Source organism: Haemorhous mexicanus, chromosome 3 (genome assembly GCF_027477595.1).
Source record: "Haemorhous mexicanus isolate bHaeMex1 chromosome 3, bHaeMex1.pri, whole genome shotgun sequence".
NCBI classification, from domain to species: Eukaryota; Metazoa; Chordata; class Aves; order Passeriformes; family Fringillidae; genus Haemorhous; species Haemorhous mexicanus.
The window spans coordinates 5,426,020-5,439,593 of NC_082343.1; the positions used below are offsets into that span (position 1 = coordinate 5,426,020).

General features: G+C 47.5%; 1 protein-coding gene across 2 annotated transcripts in view; it reads left to right on the top strand.

Annotated features, from left to right (window-relative positions):
• RALGAPA2 (Ral GTPase activating protein catalytic subunit alpha 2) overlaps positions 1–13,574 on the top strand; it is a 94,391-nt gene that overhangs the window by 32,496 nt on the left and 48,321 nt on the right. For both annotated transcript variants that reach the window (XR_009485653.1, XM_059840634.1), the window contains exons 24-32: positions 7,301–7,429; positions 8,695–8,823; positions 9,505–9,563; positions 9,863–9,971; positions 10,484–10,594; positions 10,943–11,011; positions 11,179–11,316; positions 11,766–11,952; positions 12,724–13,495. Coding sequence is in view for 1 of the 2 variants with exons in the window: in XM_059840634.1 (XP_059696617.1) it covers positions 7,301–7,429; positions 8,695–8,823; positions 9,505–9,563; positions 9,863–9,971; positions 10,484–10,594; positions 10,943–11,011; positions 11,179–11,316; positions 11,766–11,952; positions 12,724–13,495 (1,703 nt within the window). In the remaining variant the exon portion in view is untranslated. The remainder of the gene's footprint in view (positions 1–7,300; positions 7,430–8,694; positions 8,824–9,504; positions 9,564–9,862; positions 9,972–10,483; positions 10,595–10,942; positions 11,012–11,178; positions 11,317–11,765; positions 11,953–12,723; positions 13,496–13,574) is intronic.

The following is a 13,574-nucleotide window of genomic DNA, read 5'->3' on the forward strand; positions in this document are numbered from 1 at the left end:
ATCACTCCAGGATTCTCCAGGTATTTTGTATCCCCCACACTGCAATCCCTCCATGGTTTCCCTGGGTATTTTGCATCCCCCACTGCAATCCCTCCGTGGTTTCCCTGGATGTTTTGCAGGCTGCTGCTCTTTGTTCTTGCTCCCCACTCTTGTGGCTGCATTTGCCTCTTGGTGGCACACTTGACCGCAGGTTGGCTGCTCTCTGTGTGTCCTTCCTGCCTGTTTTCCTTAGCTGTGGAACTGGATCAGGTGTTCACTGGCAGTGCCTTGGAGCAAGGTGTTGATGGGAAGCAGGATCCTTATTCTTGCTCCTGTATTTCCAGCTCGATTGGCTCCAAGGTGCTTGCTGGGTGCTCAAGAGAGTGGGAGCCTTTTTATCATAGAAACGTGTGGAATGACAGGGAACAGGATCACTGGAACAGGGATCCTAGCATGCTTTCCAGGATTTCAGAAATAAAGTAAAAGTAGGGTGGCCTTTTTAATACAGAGTGGGTTTGTCTGCTAAGCACAGGCATAAATTTCTCCCTTGTAAGGAGTGTTCACAGAAGGAATGGTAGGAGGTGTCTCATGGAGGAATTTTCCTTCTGTATGGATCACTAGTGCAACTTCTAGCATTTATGTGGGAAAGCCACAGAAAAACACCCCAGCTCCAGGCAATCACCTTGGCTACTTCAGAAGAGCTTTTTTAGGTGGTTACATAATTAAAAGTATTACAATCAGGAACCTCTTTGACCTGAATGCTTTTCAATATTTTGGTCTGCGTGACAAATGTTTTTTTGAACTGTATTTCTCTTTTCACTCCTCACTCACTTAAGGATGTGAAAATAGGAAATTGCTGCTGTGTTTTGTAGCTTTTGGTGCTGCTAGTAAAACAAAATAATCCAATTTTGAATATGCTATAAATGAGTACAGCTTTGCAGCCTGCTCTTGGGGGGTGTGTAAAAGAGCAGTGTGAGGAGGGTGTATTTTATAGGAGGCTCCCTCGGCTCTCCAAGCCCGGGATGTAGCAATTAGCTCAGCAGAGGAGACAGCAGGGTAATGAGCTGCAGCTAATTTGTCCATGTGGAAGTGTCTAACAACAAACATCCCTGGAGAAGTGAACAACTCTCTGCAAGAATTGCATCACCTCTCCAGGTGGGAGAAGCCGGCTGCAGGGAGCGAGCTGCAGTCAGGGAGCACAGGAGGGGCCCCGGGTCAAGGGCCAAGTGACCATCTGTGGGGTGCCTCCCTCCTGAGCTGCTCCAGCCTGTGGCACTGCTCTGCTGCTGGCCTAGTCTGGGCTTTTTTCCCGTGTTTTTTATGAATGACATTCATTTAGGCTCACAGCCTTCCCTCCCTGGCCTCCAGCGTGAAGGAAAGAGAACTGGGATGTTCACTACCACGATGAGGGTTTACTTTACCTATGGTTAGGGGGTTGAAAATCAGGAAGTGTTCCTGGGGAGTGGTTGGTAAGGATGCTGTGGGATAGCCTGCTGCAGTTTGACTGGGCATAGCTGCCTTCTGCTGCCAGGTGAGCCTGATGGTCAGAAAACTCCTGTTGGAGCAACTGCAACCAGGTGTGTCTTTTGGTTTGGGTAATAAATGCAGCTTTGTTAATCAACCCAAAATTTGACACTGCAATGCACAGGTTTTGCAAATACCTGAACCAGGAATAGAAATGTATTTTATTGTTGCTGTTTTATTACTGTTGCTGGCTGCTTACTGTAACAGTACTTTCTGCTTCATTCACCTGAAAAAGTTGATAAGCGTCTCCTTGCTCCACAGCTTCCTCCTTTTTGCTGAATAACAAAAGGACCTAAGCACAATCCCAAAAGCTATCATCACCTCTCAGAGAATGGCATAATTGGGATTCTTCAGCTTGAGTCTTTCTGGCACTTAAATAATCCTTTGAGGTTGCTGATGGTTGTCTCCTAAGAATTCTGTGGATTTTTGTGTTGCCGTTTCTTATTTCTGTGTAAATTTCTGTTTAAATTTCTGCTCGTAGTCTGAGATGAGAAGGAAGTGCAGGTGAGGTGCTTACCTTGTAGGGACACTGTAAAAAGAGCCAGGTTTTCAGTCCTTTTTTGGGTTTCAACCCTCTGCTGCTCAGTGTCATTTTTTGGCCAGTCTCACCCTGTGACCATGGTGAGCATCAGTTACTGTGCCTGGTGCCACCTGTCACCAGTGCTGAGGTGTCACCTGGCACTCAGAGGTCACCTGCAAAGTGAGCAAGGGGGTCACTTGTATTCCTGACTTTGAGAGTGAGTTTAACAAATAAATTTTAAGTATAGTCATGCTTACTTGCCAGAGGACCTCTGGAGGAGGACACTTATGTTTTTTGAGAACATAATCAAAGGTAGAGACTTCAGAGGCTCTCTGTGGAAAGGACAATGGATGGCTAAGGGAGGAGACTCTGCTGGTGGCTGTTTCAGTTCAGTGATATGAAGAGCAGAACAAACTTTAAATATGGAATAAGAGGGAAATCACCACAGTCCAGCCAAGCTGGCAGATGTCCTGGGTGATTAAATGTCAGCACTAGCAGCAGGCCTGCCTGTGGAGCACAGCCTGGCTGCAGCCAGGGCACTCAGCAGCTTTGTTTCAGTTCAGTTCCTTTTAGCAGTGCAAGGATGCTGTGGATGAGAAGCTCTGTCAGTAGAGATGCTGAGGCACCAGTGCCCGTTGTCCCAAAGCCTCTTTATTTGTTCCAAAGGCACTATAGGTGATGATAGAAACGAAGTTACACCAGCTCTAAGCTTCTGTAGAAACACCCACTGGAGCTCACTGTGTGGAAAATGGCTAATTTGTAATAGGAAGCATTTCTCAGCAGAGCTGCTACCAGAGAAGTCATTAATTACCTCTTTGTGTTAACATTGGTCTGACATTAAAAAAAAAAAAAAACAAAAACCACCAACCCAGCATTTGTGGGCTTTCGTATCTTTCTGCCTGATGGTGGGGGTACAACTGACAGCAAAGAAGGCTTCAAGCATCAGCACTTTGTTGTTCTTCAGTAGAACCTTTTTATCCCACTCATGTCCTTGCACTACACCTGTGTGCCCTCTGTTCCCTTTGGTGGCTGCTCAGCACACCTGGGCACTCCGTGGCTCATTGCTGTCAGTGCTGCTCACCTCTTTTCACAGCTGTACCCAGCTGGGGCTGCAGCCCCACTCCCAGTCACCACAAACTGAGTGCCTCCACCTGCCCAGTTGTCACTCAGCAGCCAGGAGCAGCAACAGCCCTGTAAAGGTGCAATAAGTGAGTAGCTTTGCTTTTGTCCCCTGTGGCATGGGTGCTTCTTGCCTGGCTTTCTGCCTGATGGTGTTGCACACGAGGCCTCTTAGTTGTACAGAAACCATCGTGCTGTTTAGGTTCTTTAAACTGCCATTTAAAATGAAATAATCTTAATGTAGTCTATTAAGGCTTAGATTCCCCTATTTTAGCTTCTTGAGACTTCTTTCCAATGGCTGCCATGATTTTCTCCCTCTTTTCATCCACCCCTTATCTCATTTCCTGTGGAAAATTTGCCTGTGTGCTCCCATTATGTGCTTTGAGGGCTTTGAAAAAGTGTTAACAGACAGCATGTTTCCAGTAGGGACAAACAAAAGTCCAAATGCCAGGGTCTCATAGGAACTCTCACATCCCCCTCTGCTTGCCCAGACCAGGCTAAGTGGGAAGTGCTGGATAAAAGAGCTGGAAGATTGACTGGAAGCAAGGGGGAGCCAGGTCCTGCCAACTGCAGGAACTGTGCATTCGGGAGTGATTTTGGTAGTTTTGTTCTTTTCTGTTTATTCTGTTGTAATTCATTTGCCCTTCCTAAGTTGCATCCATCCCACCCAAATTCTGCCTTTGTGTTCTGTCTGTCAGAGCTCAGAGCAGTGCTGCCACAGGCGCTTGGGAGAGATCTGTGTGGGGACACAAAGCCACCTCCACCTTCCAGGCAGTGCCATGGCCTTGGCACCCACACCCTTGTGCCTGTATCCACTGTGTGCTCTGTGTGTGCACAGACCAAAATAATTATTCTAGTCCTTTATCCTATTGCTCTCCCCACTTGTGAAAGTATCAGACATGCTCCAAAATGGGAGAAATTAAAAAAACTCCCTCTGTTGTATTCCAGCCTTGAGGGACTTGGGCTATAAAATGTAACTGTTTGGGGTTAGGCTTTACTTGGCACCTTAAAATGGAGCTTTTTGATAAATTAATCCTGGATCTCCCAAGGCTGTCAAAATACTTCATAAATTTGTGTTGCAACTTAATTTTTGACAAGTTTACTCTTACCTAAAACTTCATGGTAGGTAGGAAGACTTGGACTAAGTAAATGGAAGCATTTATTCCTTTAAAGCAGAAAAGGGAAGTCTTAAGCCTTCTGTAAGTTAGTAATCTTTCCCGTGCCGTAGATCTCAGCTGCCAGTGAGGTGTCTGTTGGTGAGGAACAGAATGAACTTTCAGTGAAAAATCCATGTTGTTCCTGTGGAGGGACAATTGGAAACATGAGGAGGGCAGCTGGCGGGCTATTTGGTTACACCTGTAATCTGCAAAATCTTGAACAAAAATTAGGTGAAGAATATTTTTGCAATTGACCTTTCAGTGAACTTGCATAAATTTATTTTGCTTACTCGGTGGATGTTTACAACCTTATAATTTGAATTACTAGATTAACCTACACTGAAATATGATGCCATTTATAGGGTTAATGCATTTGAGAAGAACATGCAGGCAATTGCCCCCTCCTCTCCCCTCTTCCCCAGCTTTAACACCACAGAGCATCATTCTGAATTGAAATAGTCCATAATGGTCCTTTTTTTCACTTTTCTTTAACAACATGAACACTAAATTATAGCTGTGCAATTATGTAAACAATGGAAATGCTTCCAGAATGAATACTTCCTTTTAAATTTTCATTTTGTGTAATTGCTGAAAGGTTTGGAGCCATAATAAACCAAAATTATTTTACACATTTATCGTTCTAAAGGTCAATTATGAAAGAAGTAAAGCAACAACACTGTGCAGAATGAGTAAACCAATTTCCACGGCCATCACCATATGTTTTTCTTATGGCTTGTGTTTTCCAGTTGCTGTGTACATAGCATTCAATTAAAGTGATTCATTGACCAGGCTGGGAGCTGCTACCCAGAGTTTACGTTTGCAGGGAGGGAAGGAAGCCCGGCTCTGTTTGAATTACCTGATTTTGCCCTATCACTGATAGCACAGATGTCCTGGCTCCCTCGCCCTCTCACAAGCCTCTCTCTGCTGATAAGCTCCCTGAGCCCCCAGACTGCTGCCCCAAATCCTGTGGTGCTGTGAGCTGGGCACTCTGCTGTCTGGGAAAGGGGACAAACCTGGCAGGCTACCTGTGAGCGCTGTCCTGGGCTGGTGCTGACCCTCCCCAGGCAGGGGACAGCCTGCCCAGCCCAGCTGAAGTGCAGTGACCCAAAGTGCCCAGGGTGATGTGCTCAGTGCCTGGGGTGAGCCCGGCTGAGCAGGTTTGTGTCGTGCTCTCCCTCCTGGGTGTGTGTCATCACAGCCAGTAGCCTGTGCTGGGAATTTGAAGGGAAGCTGAGGACTGCTTCAAGAGCTTTTCAAAGGGGATTTTTGAAAGGTTTCTCTCAATGGAAAATGATTTATTTTTAGTAGCACTACATCTCGTAACTGGCGAGTAAATCCCTGCAGCCTTTTGGACCGTGTGTGCTGTCACAGCATTTGTGTGTGACAGTAATGTTTTGTGGTTCTCCTTGCCCCCCTATGGGAAGTGTTGTGTGCAGGGATCCGTGCCCTGGTGTGTGACAGATGGGAGCTCTGGGGTGAGGACAGGAGTTAATGCAGTTGTTTGGAGCAGCTCCCTGTGCCACCGCCTCCCCGGCCAGGTTAGCCCGGGCTCTTTTATTGTGGCACATGTCAGCAGCAGCCTGCTCCCATCTGCTGCCCTGTTCAGGGCCAGCCCAGCCTTACCTGGCCCTGCTGTACAGGTGTGCTGTGCTGGACCCGCACAGAGCGTTAATCAGCCCTTAATTATAACAAGGTATGTCCTTTGTTCTGTGCCGACCGAGGGTTTACCACCCGCTTTATGAACGGCTGCATCCATCTGCTCTGCTTCTCAATGTTTGCATTGACCCATATTGACTTGAAATGTATCAAAGGAAGTGATTAAAACAAGTTTAAACATTAACTTGAGTGGCATTTTATCTTATTCAGGAAAGTGAAAGCATTATCTGCTACTATGTTAAAAACTAATACTGTTTATTTGAATATATAGCAGTTTCTTCATAGGATACTGGTGTTGCAAACACTTAGTGGAACACTAAGAAGGAGCTGTGCAGGTGTTTAGAGGGTTTTGAGAAAATAGTGGAGATGTTCAATCATCACTTTGTGAAGAGAAAATTGGGTTTGTCAGCTTTAGCTTCTGCTGTAGAGATTGAGCATGTGTTTGACAGCTTTAGCTTCTGCGTGAGATTGAGAGGACATTATGGGGGTCTCTAGCTCAGGCTGTCTTTGACACATCATGAAGCCAGTAAGGATGGACATGGAAAAGGGTTTTCCTTTGCAACTTCTCAAAATTTTATTGAATGGAAAATAATTATCTACTCAGGATAGAAATAGCTTGATGTAACTCTTCAGCAAATACAGTGTCACAGGTAAAGGATTGTATGGATTTTATGCCTAATTTTAAACCTGCTGAAAGCTTGCAGGGAAGAAATCTTGACTCAAATATGGGAACTTTGCTCTGGTTTGGAGAGACTGTGAAGACTTAAAATGTGGAAGGATTTGAGATGAAAGGCTTATCTGGAATGTGTTCTGTACCGCAGGGTGATGGCAAGCGAAGCTGAGGATGCTGCTCTGTTCCTTCAGGGCACCTGAAGCAGGGAGCATGCCTGAGGGGGTAGCTCATGTTCTTGTGGCATGGAATTCTGAGAGATTTGAGGAACTCACTCCTCTGGACTGCTGCAGTGCTTCATCTTGAGTCCATTCAGTGTTTGGATGCTTGAATCCAAAGTCTTGTTTAACAGAATGGTTTTGTTTAGGCACGAAGAGACATGAATGGCAGTGTGGGCCTTGAACAGGAATTTAGGGGTACAAATGTTTCCAAAATACCAAATGCACTTTGGTGATTCCACACCCCTGAAGTGGAAGGTGGTGATTCCGTGGAGGTCAGTTGGCACACAGTGCTCTGGGAATTTGCACCTCAATCAGAGTGGGACCAGGGAACCTCAAAGTTAAATCTTCTTGAACCTCAAAGTTAAATCTTCTCGAACCTCAAAGTTAAATCTTCTGACACTCTCCCTTTCCTTCTGGGCTTCCTGGCTTTTCTCACAGGTGCCTTCTCTTGCAGGACATCGTGAACACCGTCATAAAGCACTGCCTGCCATGGTTCTTCTTCCTGGGGCTGCCTGGTTTCACAATGCTGATCGGGGACTTCCTCAGCGCGGCGGCGCGCGTGCTGAGCGCGGACACGCCGGAGGTGAGCGCGGCTGGCTCGGCACAGCCACGCTGACTGGGCTTTTTGGGGGGATACTGGGGTGGGAAATCCTGGGAGAAGGCAACACACTGGTGCTGCAGAGGTGTTTGATCCAAAGGCTGAGGCGTGAGGAAAGCGTGTCCCGCTCACCTGTAGAGCACCGTGAGCGCTACTGCAGCGAGCAGACAGTGAGAGAGCGAGGAGCTCTCTGGGTGAGGCAGCATCTCAGGCTAAGTGTCAGCACTAACAGAAATGTGACTCTAAACCATTAAATTATTGAAGGATAAGTAAAATAGCAAGTCAATGAGGGGCTGCCAAAATAAAGGTAAAGGTCTGGCAGTCCTGGGAGAAGCAGGAAAGCTGTGTTGCATGTGAAGCACCAGCTCACAGGAGACCTTTTGGTCTGTTCTGGCTCAGGGCTTTTGCTGCTGCTCTTGACATTTGTGTGGCTGAGCAGGTGGCCCTGTGCAGGGCCACAGCCCTCTCCTGTTTCAGCAGAGCTGGAATGGTTATCCAGCCGCGCTTCTTCCATCAGCCCTCAAAGAGCTTGGTCAGCCTCACTGTTGATCCAAAGCTTAAATGCTAATAAGAAGTGGATGCTCAATTTTTCAGGGAAAAGCCATAAACCAAAACGCCCTCTTCCATTTCTCCTGTGTGCATAAAACTGGCTGTACGTTGCATTTTCAACATTATACAGTAGTTAATGTGTTTATAGCTTGTGCTGTGATGCTTTTGATGGCTCTGTTGGAGCAGGAATCTCTCTGCACATTGGTATCACCTGTGCAGCAAGTGTGAGTGGGTTCTGCACCCACTCCTCTCTGTGCTGCAGGATCACCTCATAGCAGTGCTGGGTTAGTGCTTCAACTCTTCTCTCAGCTGTTCTTCAGGGGGTTCTGTACTTCCTGTTGGCATCAAATGGCTGATTGTCAGCTTGGGTAATGAGGGGAAGTATTAAGGATGTAGGATGTGCTCAGGAGTGGAGCCAGCTCAGCCTCACCAGGAGAGCAGAGCAGCAGGGAAAGCAGGGGCAGGAAGGTGTGTGTTAGGTCCTGCTCACACCCAGCTCTTGCTGGAGTTGCAGAGGAAAAGCTTCTGGCTTGTGTTCCCTGAGACAGCTGGATGGTGCATTGTCAATCTAGCAGGCTGAGTATGGCAGTACCCACTGGCCTCAGAGCTGGAGGCATCTCCATGTGTGGTGAAGGGCTTTCAGTGACTATTTTAGTGAATATTTTTTTAGTGACTATTTCTGCCTGCTCGCCCTTCTCCAGGCTCCCCGCTCCGAAGCTCACACCATCCTTGGTGCTCTTGTGTGCTTTCCAAACACTTACCAAGGAATCCCACAGTTGGGACCCATCTCAGAAGCTGGTGAGAGCATTACAGGAACTGCAGATTTGAAGGTAAAGCCACATTTATTGTAAATCCTTAGGTAGCCTAACCTGGTTTCCTTATGCAGTGACTTCATTCCTGCCCAAGTGGTTGCCCTTACACAAGCCTCTGTTGCTTTTGATAAATGTGAGGCACCACAGTGATGCACTGCTCAAAATTATGGATGGCTGGGGAGGAATCTCTGAGTTTCTCATGTGTGGCCTGAGCAGGCAGAACCAAAGGGGATGCAGAAATCCCTTCACATGCTTGGCTCCTGTTCTTGCTTCTTCATCAGGCCTTGGAGAGTCATTGGAGGTGTCTTACTTCTAAAATGAAGACAGATTTGTCTTTTCTCTACTAAATAATACACTAAATTTTTCATATCATGTTTTGATTAGAACCTGAACACTACAGTTTGTATGGAGTGACCACCACTTGTTGTTTGTAACTGCCCCTTGACACTGTAAATTAATTGATTTCCTGTTGCTGCCTGTACATTAGCTGTAAGCTGATTTGATTTGTCCTCAAGGGCCTGTATGTTTGAGTTGTAATCAATGTCTCTCCCTTGACAAAATACAACTGGCTTGAGGTAAAGATGCTTTAATAACAGATGGGGAATTAAAGTGACTTCACTTGTAACTATGTCAGAATTAAACAACTTTAAGGTAGATGTATGAAAAAGATGCTTATTCTAATTTATTTTGTTATTTTAGTGTTGCCTCATAAATATTTTATTGAAGAATGCCACAGAGGAGCCATGTGAAGCTGCAAGGTAAAATACCAAGTAAAAGAAATGGGAAAATACCATAGAATTGGTTAGGTTGGAAAAGACCTTTAACATTATCAAGTCCAACCTTTTATGGCTTGGAAAAGTCTTTCTTGCTGTTTATCTTCTGCTGCTGCCATGTGATTTGGTCCTATGAAGTTGAGCCTTACTCTGCACTATGAAGATGCTGGCCTGTCATGCTGGAGGGGAGAGATCTCATCTTTGTGCATTTTTTTCCTTTTTTTTTCCCCCCCTAATTATTGCTGTAAATCTCCTGACCAGCTCCCTTTTCCCTTTTCACACAGATGCATAGCCATCTGTGGCCTCGGCGTGTGGATCTGTGAGGAGCTCACGCAGTGCACGAGCCACCCCCACGTGAAGAAAGCCATCAATGTCATAGGTGTGACACTGAAGGTATTGCTGTGGCGGGCTCTGATCACTGTGCTTTGGGGGAAAAAGGCATTTCCACTTTGCAAATAATAATCACTGATAATCTGAGGCACTGAAATAATTCAGTGTGTGAGGCACCCCCACGTGAAGAAAGCCATCAATGTCATAGGTGTGACACTGAAGGTGTTGCTGTGGTGGGCTCTGATCACTGTGCTTTGGGGAAAAAAAGGCATTTCCACTTTGCAAATAATCACTGATAATCTGAGGCACAGGCTGCTGCTGTGGTGTCCTGTGCAAGCATGCAGAATATTGGCAAAAATAGCCTGTGTGCCTTTAGACTCCTTCCCCAGCAAACTCACATAAAAGATCTCCCAGATAGTGTCAAACCTGCTGGTTCCTAATGCTGACCATGTGATCTCACAACAAGAATGTTTTTTCTTTGCAAAGATGCAAAATAATGAAATGTAGAAAAAACTGAATGCAGTGTGTTGTACCTGAATATTTTATCTGGCTTCTAATCACCTTTTTTCTTCCAGTTTTCCAACAAGGTGGTAGCCCAGGTAGCCTGTGATGTCCTTCAGCTGCTGGTGTCTTACTGGCAGAAGCTTCAGGAGTATGAATCCTCCCTGTGCCGGAAAATTACGGAAGTATGTCAGATTCTTTAAAATGTTTGTATGGAAATCAAAGTTAAATGCAAAGTTGTCTTGATCCCTTCCTTGGGCTGCTGTGATTTTGTTACCTCTTCCTTTTTTTTTTATTGTGAGGGAGGTACTTGCTGCACTCCCTGGACCAGTGTAGGTCCCTCGTTCGTAGTGACTTGTGTGCAGAATGCTCAGTAAAATGTTCTCATTGATTGGCACGGGCAGTTGGGTGCACCTAGGAGAACTGAACCTGTTCCACACCCTGTGGAGCTGTCTTCCACACCCTGTGGAAGGTCTGTCTCTGCAGAGGAAGAAGCTGAGTGCCTTTCTGACACTTGGTTTGTTTGGCTGCAGATCCTGGTGGCCACCATCGCGTTCCTCCTGCCCGGTGCCGAACACTCCTCCATGGAAGCGGATAAGAAGGTGTGTCACTGCAAAGACCTGTCTCCATTCTTGGTGCTGTTTGAGGGGGGTTTTAAATGAGGTTTCCCCAAACCAGAGCTGAATTTTAAACTTTTCAATTCATACCCTAAAGTATGGGTGAATTTAATAGAGTGTACCCAAGCACTGTGGTCCGTGTTCTTGTTCAGTTCATAGTTTCACTGCTGCTTTGCTTGCTGGACTGGTGCATGGCACTGCCCATGAAAATGCTGCTGGAGCCCGTGTCTGCTGGTGCTGTGGAGGATCAACATGCATCCAGAGCTCCTTTGCTGGATTATATTTACAGAGTGAGTAGGGGGAAGGAAGGTGATTTACTCTGCCTGGCTGTTTAAAGATGTCTTTCACACACCCAGAAGGCACAGAAGCAGCTTTGTTGAGCACTAGAAAATCATGTCATCCAGGTGAGAAGTTACAAATGCAAAATGTTAAGAAGATAAGATTAGAGACGTAGAACAGACAGGGGATGGTGAAGACAAAGGTAAAATGCTTAAAACAACGAGCCAGGGAAAATAATCTTTGCAGAAGTATTTGGATTATTTGAAGTGGGCTGTAAAAATACAGAACAAGCCCTGAAGCGAACTGTTACAAGCACAGAATCACTGCAGATGGAGACTGTTAATTTAGAAATGCTGAATTTGGACATGGGTGGGTTGTGTAGTGTGTCAGAACTGGGGGTCCTGCTCGCTGGGTGTGTTGGGGACTGTCCCAGGTTGTCACTGGCTCTGTGTCCCCGCAGGTCCTGCACTGCTGCATCAATGGCTCCAGCACCTACACGCAGCAAAGCCACTATGTGCTGAGCCTGGCCGACCTCTCCTCCTCTGACTACGACCCCTTCTTGCCCCTGGGGAACATCAGGAGCTCCTCAGAGCCAGCCCAGTGCCCCTCCTCCACCGATTTGGGCAACCTGCTCACCGTGGCTGAAGGTAAGGGCGTGCCCAGAGTGTGGGCTGGGCCAGTGTGTGTGTGCAGCAGTGGAAAATAGTGTTCCAGGCTCCATCTCTGCCCTGGAAACATGCTTCTCCTTCCTGCACGTAGCAACTGTTCCTTCAGAATTGGGCACGACTCTCTGGAAGAATTCCAGTTGCCTCTGTGATAGGATGTTTGAGTTCATTGCCAACGCTGCTCCTTAGAACAAATTTATGTTTAGAAGTTGTAAAGGGAAAGAGAAACTCCTTCCCTTTACATCTTCTAAACATAAACCACAGAGAAATAGTTTTACTCTGAATATGAAAAAACCTAGAAATTAGGAGGTTTCTGGCCATAAAAGGAGTAACATTCCCATGGGAGAGGTGGAGGCACAGCAGTAGCTCAGAGCATAGTCACTTCATGAAATAGCTGATGGATGTGCCTGTGCTGAGGGGACCATCTGAGCATCCAGGAAGTCTCTCCCTGCCTCACTTTCCCACCTGCCAGGAATGGAGGAGCATTGCTTTGCAGTGACATCTCTGGTTTGCCTTGGCTTTTCTGCCATGTCACCCTCCTGTTCTGATGGCTCTGGGGATGTGGTGAAGCAAAATAAAGCTGTGGGCTAGGTAGGATTTCTTGGAAAGCTGTTGGAAATATTTCCTTGAACAGGAAGGATCAGCAGGTCATATAAGCAAGCTGCTGCAGCGTGGCAGAAATCTGCAGGTGCTCCTTCTGTATTGCCTCTTGCTGCTCTTACTGATCCATTGTGTTTTCCCTGATGGTTTCAGAGAAGAGGAGGAGGAATCTGGAACTGATCCCTCTCACAGCGAGGATGGTCATGACTCACCTGGTGAATCACCTGAGCCACTACCCGCTCAGCGGGGGCCCCGCCATCCTCCACAGCCTCTTGAGCGAGAACCACGACAATTCCTACGTGGAGTCCTCCGAGCTGTGCTCGGAAGTGTTCCGCAGCCCCAACCTGCAGCTCTTCGTGTTCAACGACAGCACCCTCATCTCCTACCTCCAGATCCCTGCAGAGAAGAAGGCGGGCGCCGAGCCGGCGGCGGCGCCCTCAGACGTGCGGGTGATCGTGCGGGATATCTCGGGGAAGTACTCCTGGGATGGCCGCGTCCTGTACGGGCCTCTGGAGGGCTGCCTGCCGCAGCACAGCACGGCCGCTGCCTTCGCCATCTCCAGCGACCCACAGCGGTGTGGCCTTTCCCAGAGCGATGGCTCCCAGGTGGAGGAGGGAGAGGATGCCCTGGACCAGCTGCTGGAGAGGATCGGGAGCAGCAGCCCCGAGTGCCTCCCGCACCCGCAGCGCAAGCTGAACGAGCCGGCGCCGCCGCCCTGCGGGATGAGCGCCGAGCAGGAGCGGGCCATCACCGAGGCCCTGCTGCAGCAGAGCGCCCAGGAAAGGGAGTTCATCCTCAAGTGCAGCTCGGACTGCAGCATGAGCGTGGCCCGCCAGGAGCCACCGCCTCCTGCCCAGCCCCAAGCCTCCTTTTATTTCTGTCGGCTGCTGCTGAACGACTTGGGAATGAACTCCTGGGATAGAAGGTAGGAAGAGAGGATCCAGAATGTGCTTAGGATACTCTCCCCACTTTTTACCCCCAACACACTCAAGAAAGCGAGGATC